The sequence below is a fragment of the Salmo salar genome, chromosome ssa20, assembly GCF_905237065.1.
Source record: "Salmo salar chromosome ssa20, Ssal_v3.1, whole genome shotgun sequence".
Classification (NCBI taxonomy): domain Eukaryota; kingdom Metazoa; phylum Chordata; class Actinopteri; order Salmoniformes; family Salmonidae; genus Salmo; species Salmo salar.
In genome coordinates this window covers 27,004,241-27,018,911 of record NC_059461.1, presented here as the reverse complement: position 1 = coordinate 27,018,911, position 14,671 = coordinate 27,004,241, and the positions used below count along the sequence as shown (strand labels likewise).

Sequence of the window (14,671 nt, the reverse complement as noted above, 5' to 3'; positions counted from 1 at the left end):
ATCGTGCATCCCTAGTCCTAGCTAGTCAGTGTCGTAGCTAGCCAGCGCCTGTCGTAGCTAGCAAGCGCCTATCGTTGCCAGCGCCTGTTGTTCACTAAATAGAGTGCCCTTTAAGATTCTATCTTTGAAAAAGGCCTTTCAGTTATTGTTTGCTTTGTCAGTGATGCTTGTTGCACTGGGGTCTTGTGTGTTTCACATAGGAAGCACCCTTTTTTTCCCACTGGCTGCGGCCCGGCTTCTGCTGTTGACAACTGAGCTTGACTTGTCAAAACCAGAACCATCCCCCTTTGTGTCCCCTCTGTAGAGCCTGAGAGCCCATTGTGTCAGGGAACCATCCAGTCCTAGTGCTCTGTCTTCACCAACAGTGGTGGCTAGTTAAAGAGCTAGGCTATCCTCTGTCTCCCCCTCTGATAGTATGGGCGTGCCGTATCACTGCGTTTTTTGTTGTTGTGTGCACTGCATAGGCTAACTGTTTCTTATCAGTGTGACGTCACCAGCTGGTGAGAATGATGTGTTAGTGTAAAGTGGTCTGCGGTGGGGAGGGGGATGCTGGTTCCAGGCTGAATCATCTGTTGTTTATTACATGTGGGAACCAGCAAGACTCATGTGAATACAGTTACCTAAGCCACACTCACAGGCACAAACAAAAACACTGACACACAATGATAACTTCAATGTCTTTCAAATACAGTGCAATGTCTTTCAAATACTCCTCGACTTTTTCCACATTTTGTTACGTTACAGCCTTATTGTAAAATGTATTAAATATAATTTTTCCTCATCAATCTACACACAATACCCCATAATGACAAAGCAAAACATTTAAAAAGAAATTTGCAGATGCGTACAAAAAAATAAATGGAAATATCACATTTACAAACGTTTTCTGATCCCTTTACTCAGTACTTTGTTGAAGCACCTTTGGCAGCGATAACAGCCTTGAGTCTTGGGTATGACGCTACAATTCTCCGCAGATCCTCACAAGCTCTGTCAGGTTGGATTGGGAGCGTCGCTGCTCAGCTATTTTCAGGTCTCTCTTGAGATGTTCAAGCCCGGGCTCTGGCTGGGCCACTCGAGGACATTCAGAGACCTGTCCCGAATCAACTCCTGCATTGTCTTGGCTGTGTGCTTAGGGTCGATGTCCTGTTGGAAGGTGAACCTTCACCCTAGTCTGAGGTCCTGAGCGCTCTGGAGCGGCTTTTCATCAAAGATCTCTCTGTACTTTGCTCTATTCACCTTTCCCTCGATCCTGACTATGCTACCACCATTATGCTTCACTGTAAAAATGGTGCCAGGTTTCCTCTAGACGTGACGCTTGGCATTCAGGCCAAAGAGTTCCATCTTGGTTTCATCAAACCAGAAAATCATGTTTCTCATGGTCTGAGAGTCCTTTAGATGACAGCCTGCTTGGAGTTTGGCAAAAGGTATGAGCCTTTTATGGAGGAGTGGCTTCCGTCTGGCCACTACCATAAAGGCTTGATTGGTGGAGTGCTGCAGAGATGGGAGAACCTTCCAGAAGGACAACCATCTCCACAGAGGCATTCTGGAGCTCTGTCAGAGTGACCAGCAGGTTCTTGGTCACCTCCCTGAACAATGCCCTTCTCCCCTGATTGCTCAGTTTGGCCAGGCGGCCAGCTCTAGGAAGAGTCTCTGTGTTTCCGAACTTCCATTTAAGAATAATGGAGGCCACTGTGTTCTTGGGGACCTTCAATACTGCAGAAATATTTTGGTACCCTTAGACCAGATCTGTGTGTCTACATAATCCTGGCTCGGCGCTCTACGGACAAGTCCTTCAACCTCATGGCTTGGTTTTTGCTCTGACGTGCACTGTCAACTGTGGGACCTTATATAGACAGGTGTGTGCTAGGGATGCACGATATATCGGTGAACATATCGGAATCGGCCGTTATTAGCTAAAAATGCCAACATCGTTATTGGCCGATGTCTAGTTTAATGCCAATGTTAAAAAGGTACCATGCATACCTATATAACGTAGGTACATGACATAATAACGGCACATAACATTTTGCGCAACATGTGCAACACAGCATTCCTGACCTAGCCCACACATTGTCTGCTGTGTGGATCGAGCAGTCAACAAGTCGAGCAGTCATTTGAAAGAGTAAGAACATTTCAGCGAGACAACCCTTGACAATATACCATTCTGTTGTTGGTGATGTTGGCTTTTGCCGACTGGTCGAGTACCGGTACACACTACCAAGTGCGCTATTTTTCAGATGTTGCCCTACGGAGTTACACAGTAATAGCGTCACTGCTATTAGCTTCACGACATACATACTATGGAATGCCGTTTGGGTCTTTGCGTGTCAAAAAAGTTACAGTAGCACTGTCAAAGCTGTACAAAAACGTCAGCAAACAAGCAAGCACCGGCCAAGAACGATGTGTTTACAATACCGCGTTGGTAATAAAGCATCATTTGTTCGCCCGCAACTTTTGGGGGAGCTAACTTTAGCCTGGTACTTAGCTAGCACCAATACAACCAGCCTAATAACAATGACCAGTAGAAACTGCAGTCATTTTCATTATTCTTAGCAATGATTTAGGAATCCTTCTGAGTAAGTATTGTTGTTCGCCTATTGAAATTGAACTTCAGTTCATGAAAATAAATAGCTAGCCAGCTACTTAACCCTGTTGCCCAAAGCTAACGTTATAAGAAGCCAGCTAGCTTCATCTGGCTCGTGGGGCTTGACCGGACCGGGTAATGTGTTGTGAAGCTAGCCACAATAAGGAGTAGGCACAATAGTGGAATTTGCGGTTTGCCTTCAAAATAAAGGTATGTCATTGACAGTGATGCATATGAATACAAATAGTAGCATTATGCCATACTTTTATTTTGAAGGCTAACCGCAAGGTCCACTATTGTGGCTAATCCTTTTCGTGGCTAGCTTCACATAGATGGGTCCGACAACCATTCAACAAATATGGACTGTCTTATAAATTAGGGTTATTTTAGGTGACTACACCTAAAATGTGTGTGTGTGCGTGTGCGCGCGTATATATATATAATATACACTGCTCAAAAAAATAAAGGGAACACTTAAACAACACAATGTAACTCCAAGTCAATCACACTTCTGTGAAATCAAACTGTCCACTTAGGAAGCAACACTGGTTGACAATAAATTTCACATGCTGTTGTGCAAATGGAATAGACAACAGGTGGAAATTATAGGCAATTAGCAAGACACCCCCAATAAAGGAGTGGTTCTGCAGGTGGGGACCACAGACCACTTCTCAGTTCCTATGCTTCCTGGCTGATGTTTTGGTCACTTTTGAATGCTGGCGGTGCTTTCATTCTAGTGGTAGCATGAGACGGAGTCTACAACCCACACAAGTGGCTCAGGTAGTGCAGCTCATCCAGGATGGCACATCAATGCGGGCTGTGGCAAGAAGGTTTGCTGTGTCTGTCAGCGTAGTGTCCAGAGCATGGAGGCGCTACCAGGAGACAAGCCAGTACATCAGGAGACGTGGAGGAGGCCGTAGGAGGGCAACAACCCAGCAGCAGGACCGCTACCTCCGCCTTTGTGCAAGGAGGAGCAGGAGAAGCACTGCCAGAGCCCTGCAAAATGACCTCCAGCAGGCCACAAATGTGCATGTGTCTGCTCAAACGGTCAGAAACAGACTCCATGAGGGTGGTATGAGGGCCCGACGTCCACAGGTGGGGGTTGTGCTTACAGCCCAACACCATGCAGGAGGTTTGGCATTTGCCAGAGAACACCAAGATTGGCAAATTCGCCACTGGCGCCCTGTGCTCTTCACAGATGAAAGCAGGTTCACACTGAGCACGTGACAGACGTGACAGAGTCTGGAGATGCCGTGGAGAACGTTCTGCTGCCTGCAACATCCTCCAGCATGACCGGTTTGGCAGTGGGTCAGTCATGGTGTGGGGTGGCATTTCTTTGGGGGGCCGCACAGCCCTCCATGTGTTCGCCAGAGGTAGCCTGACTGCCATTAGGTACCGATATGACATCCTCAGACCCCTTGTGAGACCATATGCTGGTGCGGTTGGCCCTGGGTTCCTCCGAATGCAAGACAATGTTAGACCTCATGTGGCTGGAGTGTGTCAGCAGTTCCTGCAAGAGGAAGGCATTGATGCTATGGACTGGCCCGCCCGTTCCCCAGACCTGAATCCAATTGAGCACATCTGGGACATCATGTCTCGCTCCATCCACCAACGCCACGTTGCACCACAGACTGTCCAGGAGTTGGCGGATGCTTTAGTCCAGGTCTGAGAGGAGATCCCTCAGGAGACCATCCGCCACCTCATCAGGAGCATGCCCAGGCGTTGTAGGGAGGTCATACAGGCACGTGGAGGCCACACACACTACTGAGCCTCATTTTGACTTGTTTTAAGGACATTACATCAAAGTTGGATCAGCCTGTAGTGTGGTTTTCCACTTTAATTTTGAGTGTGACTCCAAATCCAGACCTCCATGGGTTGATAAATTGGATTTCCATTGATTATTTTTGTGTGATTTTGTTGTCAGCACATTCAACTATGTAAAGAAAAAAGTATTTAATTAGATTATTTCTTTCATTCAGATCTAGGATGTGTTGTTTAAGTGTTCCCTTTATTTTTTTGAGCAGTATATATAAAACCTTTATTTAACTAGGCATGTCAGTTAAGAACAAATTCTTATGTACAATGACGGCCCAGACGACGCTGTGCCAATTGTGCGCCGCCCTATGGGACTCCCAATCATGGCCGGATGTGATACAGCCTGGATTTGAACCAGGGACTGTAGTGACGCCTCTTGCACTGAGATGCAGTGCCTTAGACCGCTGCGTCCATGTGTGTGTTAACTGTTTAACTGTACTAGAATGCTTAAAAGGCTGCTAAAATGTTAAATATCAGTTATCGGCATCGATTTTTTTTGGCATGGAAAGTATCGGTATCGGCCAAAGATGTCATATCGGTGCATCACTAGTGTGTGCCTTTCAAAATCATGTCAAATCAATAGAATTTACCACAGGTAGACTCCACTTCAAGTTGTAGAAACATTTCAAGGATGATCAATGGAAACAGGATGCACCTGAGCTCAATTTCGAGTCTCAAAGCAAAGGGTTTGAATACTTATGTAAAAGTATTTTCGTTTTTACATTTTAGTACATTTGCAAACATTTCCAAAAACCTGTTTTCGCTTTGTCATTATGGGGTATTGTGTGTAGATGAGGATTTTCAAAATGTAATCCATTTTAGAATAAGACTGTAAAGTAACATTTTGAAAAAGTCAAGGGGTCTGAATACTTTCCGAATGCACTGTATATTCTATAAATCCTATGATTCTATGTGGACAACACTGAAGCAGAAAGTACACACATTATACTATACTGTACTATCCTAGAAGTATGCAAACACACACACACACACACACACACACACACACACACACACACACACACACACACACACACACACACGACACAGCTGAAGCATGGAACAACATTCCCTCTAGTGCACCAACTAGAACTACCTGAGACCTCTCAACTTCACTGACTTTCGCTCCCTCCATTTCCCTAGTTTAACACATGTGCTTTGTGTTTCCAGGGGGTCCTTAAAGACCTTTATCCACACTGTTCACCTGCTGCAGAAACAGACAGACCTGGGCCAGCTCCCTGTGGCTGATGTGCTCTATAAGTGAGTCTAGTATCCTTATGTCTGGATGTGCTTGGTGAGACACACTTGTGTCCCTTCCTTGTCTTGCCGTGGTTGTGACCTCTTTCTCTCCCCGTCTGTCCCACCCAGACTCCTAGTGCTGGAGGGGGGGCCAGGCTCCCCGTCCTGTCTGCTCGGGGGCAAGCACAGCGTTTCCTGGGGCTTTGAGGACATGCTGCCTACGCCTGACAGCAGCAATGGAGGGGCAGAGAGCAAAGGTAATCAAATCAAATAAAATTTTATTGTCACGTACACATGGTTAGCAGATGTTAATGCGAGTGCAGCAAAATGCTTGTGCTTCTAGTTCGGACAATGCAGTAATATCTAACAAGTAATCTAACAAATTCACAACAACTACCTTATACACACAAATGTAAAGGGATGAATAAGAATATGTACATATAAATATATGGATGAGCAATGGCCGTGCGGCATAGGCAAGATGCAGTAGATGGTATATAATACAGTATATACATATGAGATGAGTAATGTAGGATATGTAAACATTATTAAAGGGGCATTATTTAAAGTGACTACTGATACCTTTATTAAGTCCATTTATTTAAGTGGCCAGAGATTTGAGTCTGTATGTTGGCAGCAGCCTCTCTATGTTAGTGATGGCTGTTTTAACAGTCTGATGGCCTTGAGATAGAAGCTGTTTTTCAGTCTCTCGGTCCCTGCTTTGATGCACCTGTACTGACCTCGCCGTCTGGATGGTAAAGGGGTGAGCAGGCAGTGAATCGGGTGGTTGTTGTCTTTGATGATCTTCTTGGCCTTCCTGTGACATCGGGTGCTGTAGGTGACCTGAAGGGCAGGTAGTTTGCCCCTGGTGATGCGTTGTGCAGACCTCACTACCCTCTGGAGAGCCTTACGGTTGTGGGCGGAGCAGTTGCCGTACCAGGCGGTGATGCAGCCCGACAGGATGCTCTCAATTGTGCATCTGTAAAAGCTTGAGTGTTTTAGGTAACAAGCCAAATTTCTTCAGCCTCCTGAGGTTGAAGAGGCGCTGTTGCACCTTCTTCACCACACTGTCTGTGTGGGTGGACCATTTCAGTTTGTCCGTGATGTGTACGCAGAAGGAACTTAAAACTTTCCACCTTCTCCACTACTGTCCCGTCAATGTGGATGGCGGGGTCCACGATCATCTCTTTTGTTGACGTTGAGTGAGAGGTTATTCTCCTGACACCACACTCCAAGGGCCCTCACCTCCTCCCTGTAGGCCGTCTCGTCGTTGTTGGTAAAAAGGCCTACCACTGTTGTGTCGTCTGTAAACTTGATGATTGAGTTGGAGGCGTGCATGGCCTCGCATTCATGGGTGTGAACGCACCCTTGTGGATCAACGGGGTAGAGATGTTGTTTCCTACCTTCACCACCTGGGGGCGGCCTATCAGAATATCCAGGACCCAGTTGTACAGGGCGGAGTCGAGACCCAGGGTCTCGAGCTTAATGATGAGCTTGGAGGTACTATGGTGTTAAATGCTGAGCTGTAGTCAATGAACAGCATTCTTACATAGGTATTCCTCTCATCCAGATGGGATAGGGCAGTGTGCAGTGTGATGGCGATTGCATCATCAGTGGACCTATTTGGGCGGTAAGAAAATTGGAGTGGGTCTAGGGTATCAGGTAGGGTGGAGGTGATATGATCCTCGACTAGTCTCTCAAAGCACTTCATGATGACAGAAGTGAGTGCAACGGGGCGATAGTTATTTCGTTCAGTTACCTTAGCTTTCTTGGGTACAGGAACAATGGTGGCCATCTTGAAGCATGTGGGCACAGCAGACTGGGATAGGGATTTATTGACTATGTCTGTAAACACACCAGCCAGTTGGTCTGCGCATGCTCTGAGGACGCGGCTAGGGATGCCGTCTGGGACGGCAGCCTTGCGAGGGTTAACACGTTTACATTTCTACTCACGTTGGCCACGGAGGAGAGCCCAGAGGCTTTGGTAGCGGGCCGTGTCAGTGGCACTGTATTGTCCTCAAAGCAAGCAAAGAAGTTGTTTAATTTGTCTGGGAGCAAGTCGTCGATGTCCGCGACTGGGCTGATTTTCTTTTTGTAATCCGTAATTGACTGTAGACCCTGCCACATACGTTTTGTGTTTGAGCCTTTGAATTGCGACTCTACTTTGTCTCTATACTGACGCTTTTTTAAAGCCTGTGTGTATGCTATTTTTGAAAGCTCAAAAGTTATTCCGGGCTATTGAACTATGGGTCATTTTTGTGCTGTCAGAGTATTCTTTCTCACAGTACCTTTATAGAGTAATTTGTGTGGGAGTGCTCTGTATGTGCAGTTAGGTGTGTTTCCTATTTTGTGGATACAGGTAGTGAATAGGCCGAGACATGTTTATTTTGTGATTTAATTGACAGGTCTTGTTGGAGTGGGGTGACTCTGCTGGCCCTCAAAATCCTCGCTGCCTCTCATTATGATTTATCTGCTCACCTCTTTAGATCTTGTATATTTGGTCCTTTGTCTGCAGCCAGTTAGAACTCCACCATTTAGCCGGAGAGGGAGACATGGAGTCATCATGCTGATTTCATTCTGTCTCATTGGCTGAGGCTGCTGAGGATGGCATCATGTGTTGGTTATAGGGCAGGGTGGTGACTAGCTGAAGTTAAGGGGAGGAAGAGAGGGTGATGGCTTGTTTCCTCCAATCGATGGGCTGACCTTGGAGAGCCCTGTAAGGCTATAGGACCTCAGCAGCTCCCACTATAGGAGGCCAGTTGAGAGGCATAGACATGGCAGCAAGAGAATGTATTCTAACTGGCTGGCTGGGGGACTTAATTAACCCTTCTGTACATAAAATGTCTGCATGCATGACTGTAAGTCACTTTGGATAAAAGTGTCTGCTAAATGGCATATACAGAGTACTTAAGATCCTTATTAAGGGACAACAAATATATGAAGATAACTTTATCCCATTATTCAACAACATGAAAACAACAGATTTATTTAAATAGAACAATTTTCCCTTAAATTTTACAGGTAGAATAAACCTTTTTAGAAGGGCATGGCTCCCAATTCTTTAGATTTATTTTTGGTAATACCAATTACCCCACCGAAGACATTCGTTAAAGAAGTACACTTGGTCATAAGTCTTTATATGGGTAAATGAAACTCCTAGAATAAAAAGGAAAGTTTTACATCTTCCTAAGTCTGAGGGTGGTTTTAACCTTCCAGACTTGGAATTGTATCAACTCGCCACCCAAGGCTTTTACTTGCAACATATAGTTAAACGTACTGAAGAGGAGCAATGGGTACATATTGAAGATGTGCATGCTCATCCCCAGAATCTTTTTACGTGTCTATTTTCAAAGGATGAAGCTAAGAACATTAACAACTTCATAGTTAAGAACACTATAAAAGTATGGGAGAAAATGAAATGGATTCTACAAAAAACAATATCCCACCCTAAAAACACACCCTTATGGAACAGTCCTTGGATAGCTTTTCAGAGTTAATCGAGACATTGGCCCACATGGAAAACTACAGGCATAGAAATCATATATGACGTGGTAATAGGAAATACAAATGATTATTATAATTATATAGTATACGTAAACACAAATGATCAATCGGACAATAACGGCTATACTATGACTGTCACTGCTGTCTGCACCATGGTTCCTCACACTGGCGGGAAGATGTGAGAAAGCAAATGGATGGACATTGTCTTGTTGCCTCACCCCTTTCACTGTTGTTGTCCCTTACTCTCTATACTGTCCTCCCTCTTTCTTTACCCCTCCTTCCGTTTTTCTCCCTCTTCCGCTGATTCTCACTCCGTCTCTTTCTTCCTTCACTGCTGTTGCAGACACAGACCTGGGGCGCTGTCTGGCCACAGACGGGCTCTATCTCTACACCACTAACTCCTTTGGGAGAGGAATCAGCAAGCTGGGCTCCGGTTTGCATGGGACACTGAGGTAACATGGCACCCCTGCTTTCATATGCAGAGGGAGCGATAATGCAGAGGGAGCGATAATGCAGAGGGAGTGATAATGCAGCTGGAATGATAATGCAGAGAGAGAGTGAGAGGAAAATGTATGTATACTCTGGAAGTAGAAGCATAAGAGTTGATGTCCATTAGTCTATGTGTGTGTGTATATATATATATACATACACACACACACACACACACACACACACACACACACACACACACACACACACACACTAAAAGGTTTGGACACACCTACTCATTCAAGGGTTTTTCTTTATTTTTAAAATGTTCTACATTGTTGAATAATAGTGAATCAAAACTAGGAAATAACACATATGGTATCATGTAGTAACCAAAGAAGTGTTAAACAAATCAAAATATATTTTATATTTGAGATTCTTCAAAGTAGCCACCCTTTGCCTTGTTGACAGCTTTGCACACTTGGCATTCTCTCAACCAGCTTTACCGGGAATGCTTTTCCAACAGTCTTGAATGAGTTCCCACATATGCTGAACACTTGTTGGCTGTTTTTCCTTCACTCTGCGGTCCAACTCATCTCAAACCATCTCAATTGGGTTGAGGTCGGATGATTGTGGAGGCCAAGTCATCTGATGCAGCACTCCATCACTCTCCTTCTTGGTCAAATTGCCCTTACACAGCCTGGAGGTGTGTTTTGGGCCATTGTCCTGTTAGAAAACAAATGATAGTCAAACTAAGCGCAAAACAGATGGGATGGTGTATCGCTGCAGAATGCTGTGGTAGCCGTGCTGGTTAAGTGTGCCTTGAATTCTAAATAAATAACAGACAGTGTCACCAGCAAAGCACCCCCACACCATCACCCTCCTTCTCCATACTTCACGGTGGGAACCATACATGCAGAGATCATCCGTTCACCTACTCTGTGTCTCACAAAGACATGGCAGTTAGAACCAAAAATCAAAAACTTATCCTCTGCAACAGAGTTAACTCTTTCAAAGTTCTTGAAATTTTCCGCATTGACTGACCTTCATGTCTTAAAGTAATGATGGACTGTCGTTTCTCTTTGCTTATTTGAGCTGTTCTTTCCATAATATGGACTTGGTCGTCTACCAAAATAGGGCTATCTTCTACCTTGTCACAACACAACTGATTGGCTAAAATGCATTAGGAAGGAGAGAAATTCCACAAATTAACTTTTAACAAGGCACACCTGTTAATTGAAATGCATTCCAGGTGACTATCTCATGAATCTGGTTGAGAGAATGCAAAACTGTCATCAAGGCAAAGGGTGGCTACTTTGAAGAATCTCGAAAATATAAAATATATTTTGATTTGTTTAACACTTTTTTGGGGTACTACATTATTCCATATGTGTTATTTCATAGTTTTGATGTCTTCACTATTATTCTACAATGTAGAAAATAGTAAAATAAAGAAAAAACATTGAATGAGTAGGTGTGTCCAAACTTTTGGCTGGTACTATATGTGTGTCTATATGTGTATATACACACACACACCACACACACACACACACACCACACACACACACACGGGGGATTGGAAATTATGCAGACAATTACATTGATGGAAGCCACAATCTATCTGCAATATCTACCCTCCCAAAAAGTGAGAGTGCCACACTAAAATAACCTTGCCACAGGGACACCTCCTGTTCCCTTCTTCTACCCTACTGGAAATCCCCCTCTGATTTCATTTTCTGAGCAAAATGTCATAGGAAATGGAGAGCCTGGTTTTGTGTTTGTGCAGGGGGTTTGTGTACTGTCGGAATGAGGAGTTTGAGACGGGCTGGGTGGTGTTCAGCAGCGGCCGCCTTCTCCACCGCCCCGCCTCCTTTGATTTCAAGCCCCATCAGCTGTGCCAGGTCATCGACCCCTTCACCCTTCAGGTACGCCAGCTGGCATCTAGCAACAGGCTTCATGACGTCACTTATGATGACTCAATTACACAGTAGTGTATCTCCACTAAAAGACTGACTGTGCTCTTTCTACCCGTCTCAGGCATGCCAGATCGTGTCAATGCCAGCCCACCACTTCCCTGTGGGCAGCAGCGTGACCACGCTGCACCTGTGCTCAGATGGAACCTACCTGTACTGGGTGTGGTCTCCCGCCAGCCTTAATGAGAAGACCCAGAAAGGCCACTCCGTCTTCATGGATGTCTTTCAGCTGTCGGTAAGTGAGCATGCTTCATCTAGCCTCTCAACAATGCTTAACAAAGCTCTTCCCTCGTTCCCCTCTCTCACCCCTCTGTCCCTCTTCCCCCCGGTGCAGATGGAGACAGGGTTGTGTGTGGCAGACGTCCTGCAGGAGAGGGTGATCCTGACACGGAAGGAGGGCGAGTCTTCCAAGTGTCTAAATGAGCTGCTGCTGAGCCGCATGTCACGCTTCCGCGCCTCCCACTCCGCCACGCTGGCTGCTCTCACCGGCTCTGCCATCTCCAACACTGTCAAGGAAGAGCAGTCCGGTAATACTCACACTCAATACTCATAATACACTCACACTATTTAGATACAGTATCTCACAAAAGTGAGTACACCCCTCACATTTTTGTAAATATTTGAGTATATATTTTCATGTGACAACACTGAAGAAATGACACTTTGGTACAATGTAAAGTAGTGAGTGTACAGCTTGTATAACACTGTAAATGTGCTGTCCCCTCAAAATAACACAACACACAGCCATTAATGTCTAAACCGCTGGCAACAAAAGTGAGTACACCCCTAAGTGAAAATGTCCAAATTGGGCCCAAAGTGTCAATATTTTGTGTGACCACCATCATTTTCCAGCACTGCCTTAACCCTCTTGGGCATGGAGTTCACCAGAGCTTCATCCTCTTTCACTCCTCCATGACGACATCACGGAGCTGGTGGATGTTAGAGACCTTGCACTCCTCTACCTTCCGTTTGAGGATGCCCCACAGATGCTAAATAGGGTTTAGGTCTGGAGACATGCTTGGCCAGTCCATCACCTTTACCCTCAGATTCTTTAGCAAGGCAGTGGTCGTCTTGGAGGTGTGTTTGGGGTCGTTATCATGTTGGAATACTGCCCTGCGGCCCAGTCTCCGAAGGGAGGGGATCATGCTCTGCTTTAGTATGTCACAGTACATGTTGGCATTCATGGTTCCCTCAATGAACTGTAGCTCCCCAGTGCCGGCAGCACTCATGCAGCCCCAGACCATGACACTCCCACCACCATGCTTGACTGTAGGCAAGACACACTTGTCTTTGTACTCCTCACCTGGTTGCCACCACACACGCTTGACACCATCTGAACAAAATACGTTTCTTGGTGTCATCAGACCACAGGACATGGTTCCAGTAATCCATGTCCTTAGTCTGCTTGTCTTCAGCAAACTGTTTGCGGGCTTTCTTGTGCATCATCTTTAGAAGAGGCTTCCTTCTGGGAGACAGCCATGCAGACCAATTTGATGCAGTGTGCGGTGTATGGTCTGAGCACTGACAGGCTGACCCCCCACCCCTTCAACCTCTGCAGCAATGCTGGCAGCACTCATACGTCTATTTCCCAAAGACAACCTCTGGATATGACGCTGAGCACGTGCACTCAACTTCTTTGGTCGACCATGGCGAGGCCTGTTCTGAGTGGAACCTGTCCTGTTAAACCGCTGTATGGTCTTGGCCACCGTGCTGCAGCTCAGTTTAAAGGGTCTTGGCAATCTTCTTATAGCCCAGGCCATCTCTATGTAGAGCAACAATTCCTTTTTTTCAGATCCTCAGAGAGTTCTTTACCATGAGGTGCCATGTTGAACTTCCAGTGACCAGTCAGTATGAGGGAGTATGAGAGCGATGACACTAAATGTAACACACCTGCTCCCCATTCACACCTGAGACCTTGTAACACTAACGAGTCACATGACACCAGGTAGGGAAAATGGCTAATTGGGCCCAATTTGGACATTTTCACTTAGGGGTGTACTCACTTTTGTTGGCAGCGGTTTAGACATTAATGGCTGTGTGTTGTGTTATTTTGAGGGGACAGCAAATTTACACTGTTATACAAGCTGTACACTCACTACTTTACATTGTAGCAAAGTGTCATTTCTTCAGTGTTGTCACATGAAAAGATATACTCAAATATTTACAAAAATGTGAGGGGTGTACTCACTTTTGTGAGATACTGTATATATACACATTGTTTCACACTCAATTAAATGTGTAATAACCAGGCAGTGAAAATGATGATTGAATCCATTATCCTCATCACATTGTGCAATTCACACTTCACGTCCCTTAGTCCTGTATATTTATGTTGTGTGTTGAAGCATGTCTTTGCTCCTCTTCCACAGCAGTGAACACTAGCTGTGGCCTCCCTCTGAAGACTCTGAGGAAGACGCCCATGTATGTGTGTGGGACCTCTCTGGTGATGCTGGCATCTCCGCCCGGCGTGTCTGGCAGTTCTACCACACGCTCCCTGTTTGGAGGCACCAGCGGTCTGTCCTCCCTGAAAAGTAAGAGCAGACATGTTCACCTTCACTGGGAATCTCTGTTGTGCTTTTAAGTCTCTTTTCTTTCTACTGTCAGTAGTATGTTTGTTGACTGCTTTCCTCTCTTTCTCCGATCAGTCCTCTCCTCTAGTCTGGTGTTCAACCTAGCTGATGGTCAGTTCAGCAGCCGGGCGGACCTCATTGATGCCCCTGGTAGTTCTCTGGGCAGGGGTGCCCAGGTGGCAGGGCTAGGTAAGCTCCTGTTCAGGAATTAGGTTTTTTCTGTGTGAGCTGAAATGTATAAAGTGCAGCACTTATTTGTGTTGTAACCCCTGCACCCTTTCCTATGTGCCTGTAGGAGCCTGCTATGACGCCCTCAACAACTTGATCTGGACCTGCTCCAGTGACTACATGGACCAGTGGTGTAACCCTGGCAACCAGGCCTTCCATCACATGTGCCATAGACTTGGCGTCAGCAATGTCATCAAAGAACCCAAAGGTAACCAAAACAGCCCTAATCCTGTTTGTCGATCGACGCTGACCTCAAGTGATGTGCTGCAGAATCATAGGCTAAATAGTCTCTGAACCAGCTTCTTCATTCACGTCAGATCAGGCAGTTA

General features: G+C 45.6%; 1 protein-coding gene across 5 annotated transcripts in view; it reads left to right on the top strand.

The window, feature by feature from the left end:
* Nucleotides 1–14,671, top strand: part of LOC106580373 (probable E3 ubiquitin-protein ligase HECTD4) — a 71,956-nt gene that overhangs the window by 20,615 nt on the left and 36,670 nt on the right. For all 5 annotated transcript variants that reach the window (XM_014161358.2, XM_014161355.2, XM_014161357.2 and 2 more), the window contains exons 3-11: nucleotides 5,570–5,659; nucleotides 5,768–5,895; nucleotides 9,486–9,594; nucleotides 11,358–11,496; nucleotides 11,609–11,779; nucleotides 11,879–12,071; nucleotides 13,914–14,075; nucleotides 14,190–14,303; nucleotides 14,410–14,550. In XM_014161358.2, the coding sequence (XP_014016833.1) occupies nucleotides 5,570–5,659; nucleotides 5,768–5,895; nucleotides 9,486–9,594; nucleotides 11,358–11,496; nucleotides 11,609–11,779; nucleotides 11,879–12,071; nucleotides 13,914–14,075; nucleotides 14,190–14,303; nucleotides 14,410–14,550 (1,247 nt within the window). The remainder of the gene's footprint in view (nucleotides 1–5,569; nucleotides 5,660–5,767; nucleotides 5,896–9,485; nucleotides 9,595–11,357; nucleotides 11,497–11,608; nucleotides 11,780–11,878; nucleotides 12,072–13,913; nucleotides 14,076–14,189; nucleotides 14,304–14,409; nucleotides 14,551–14,671) is intronic.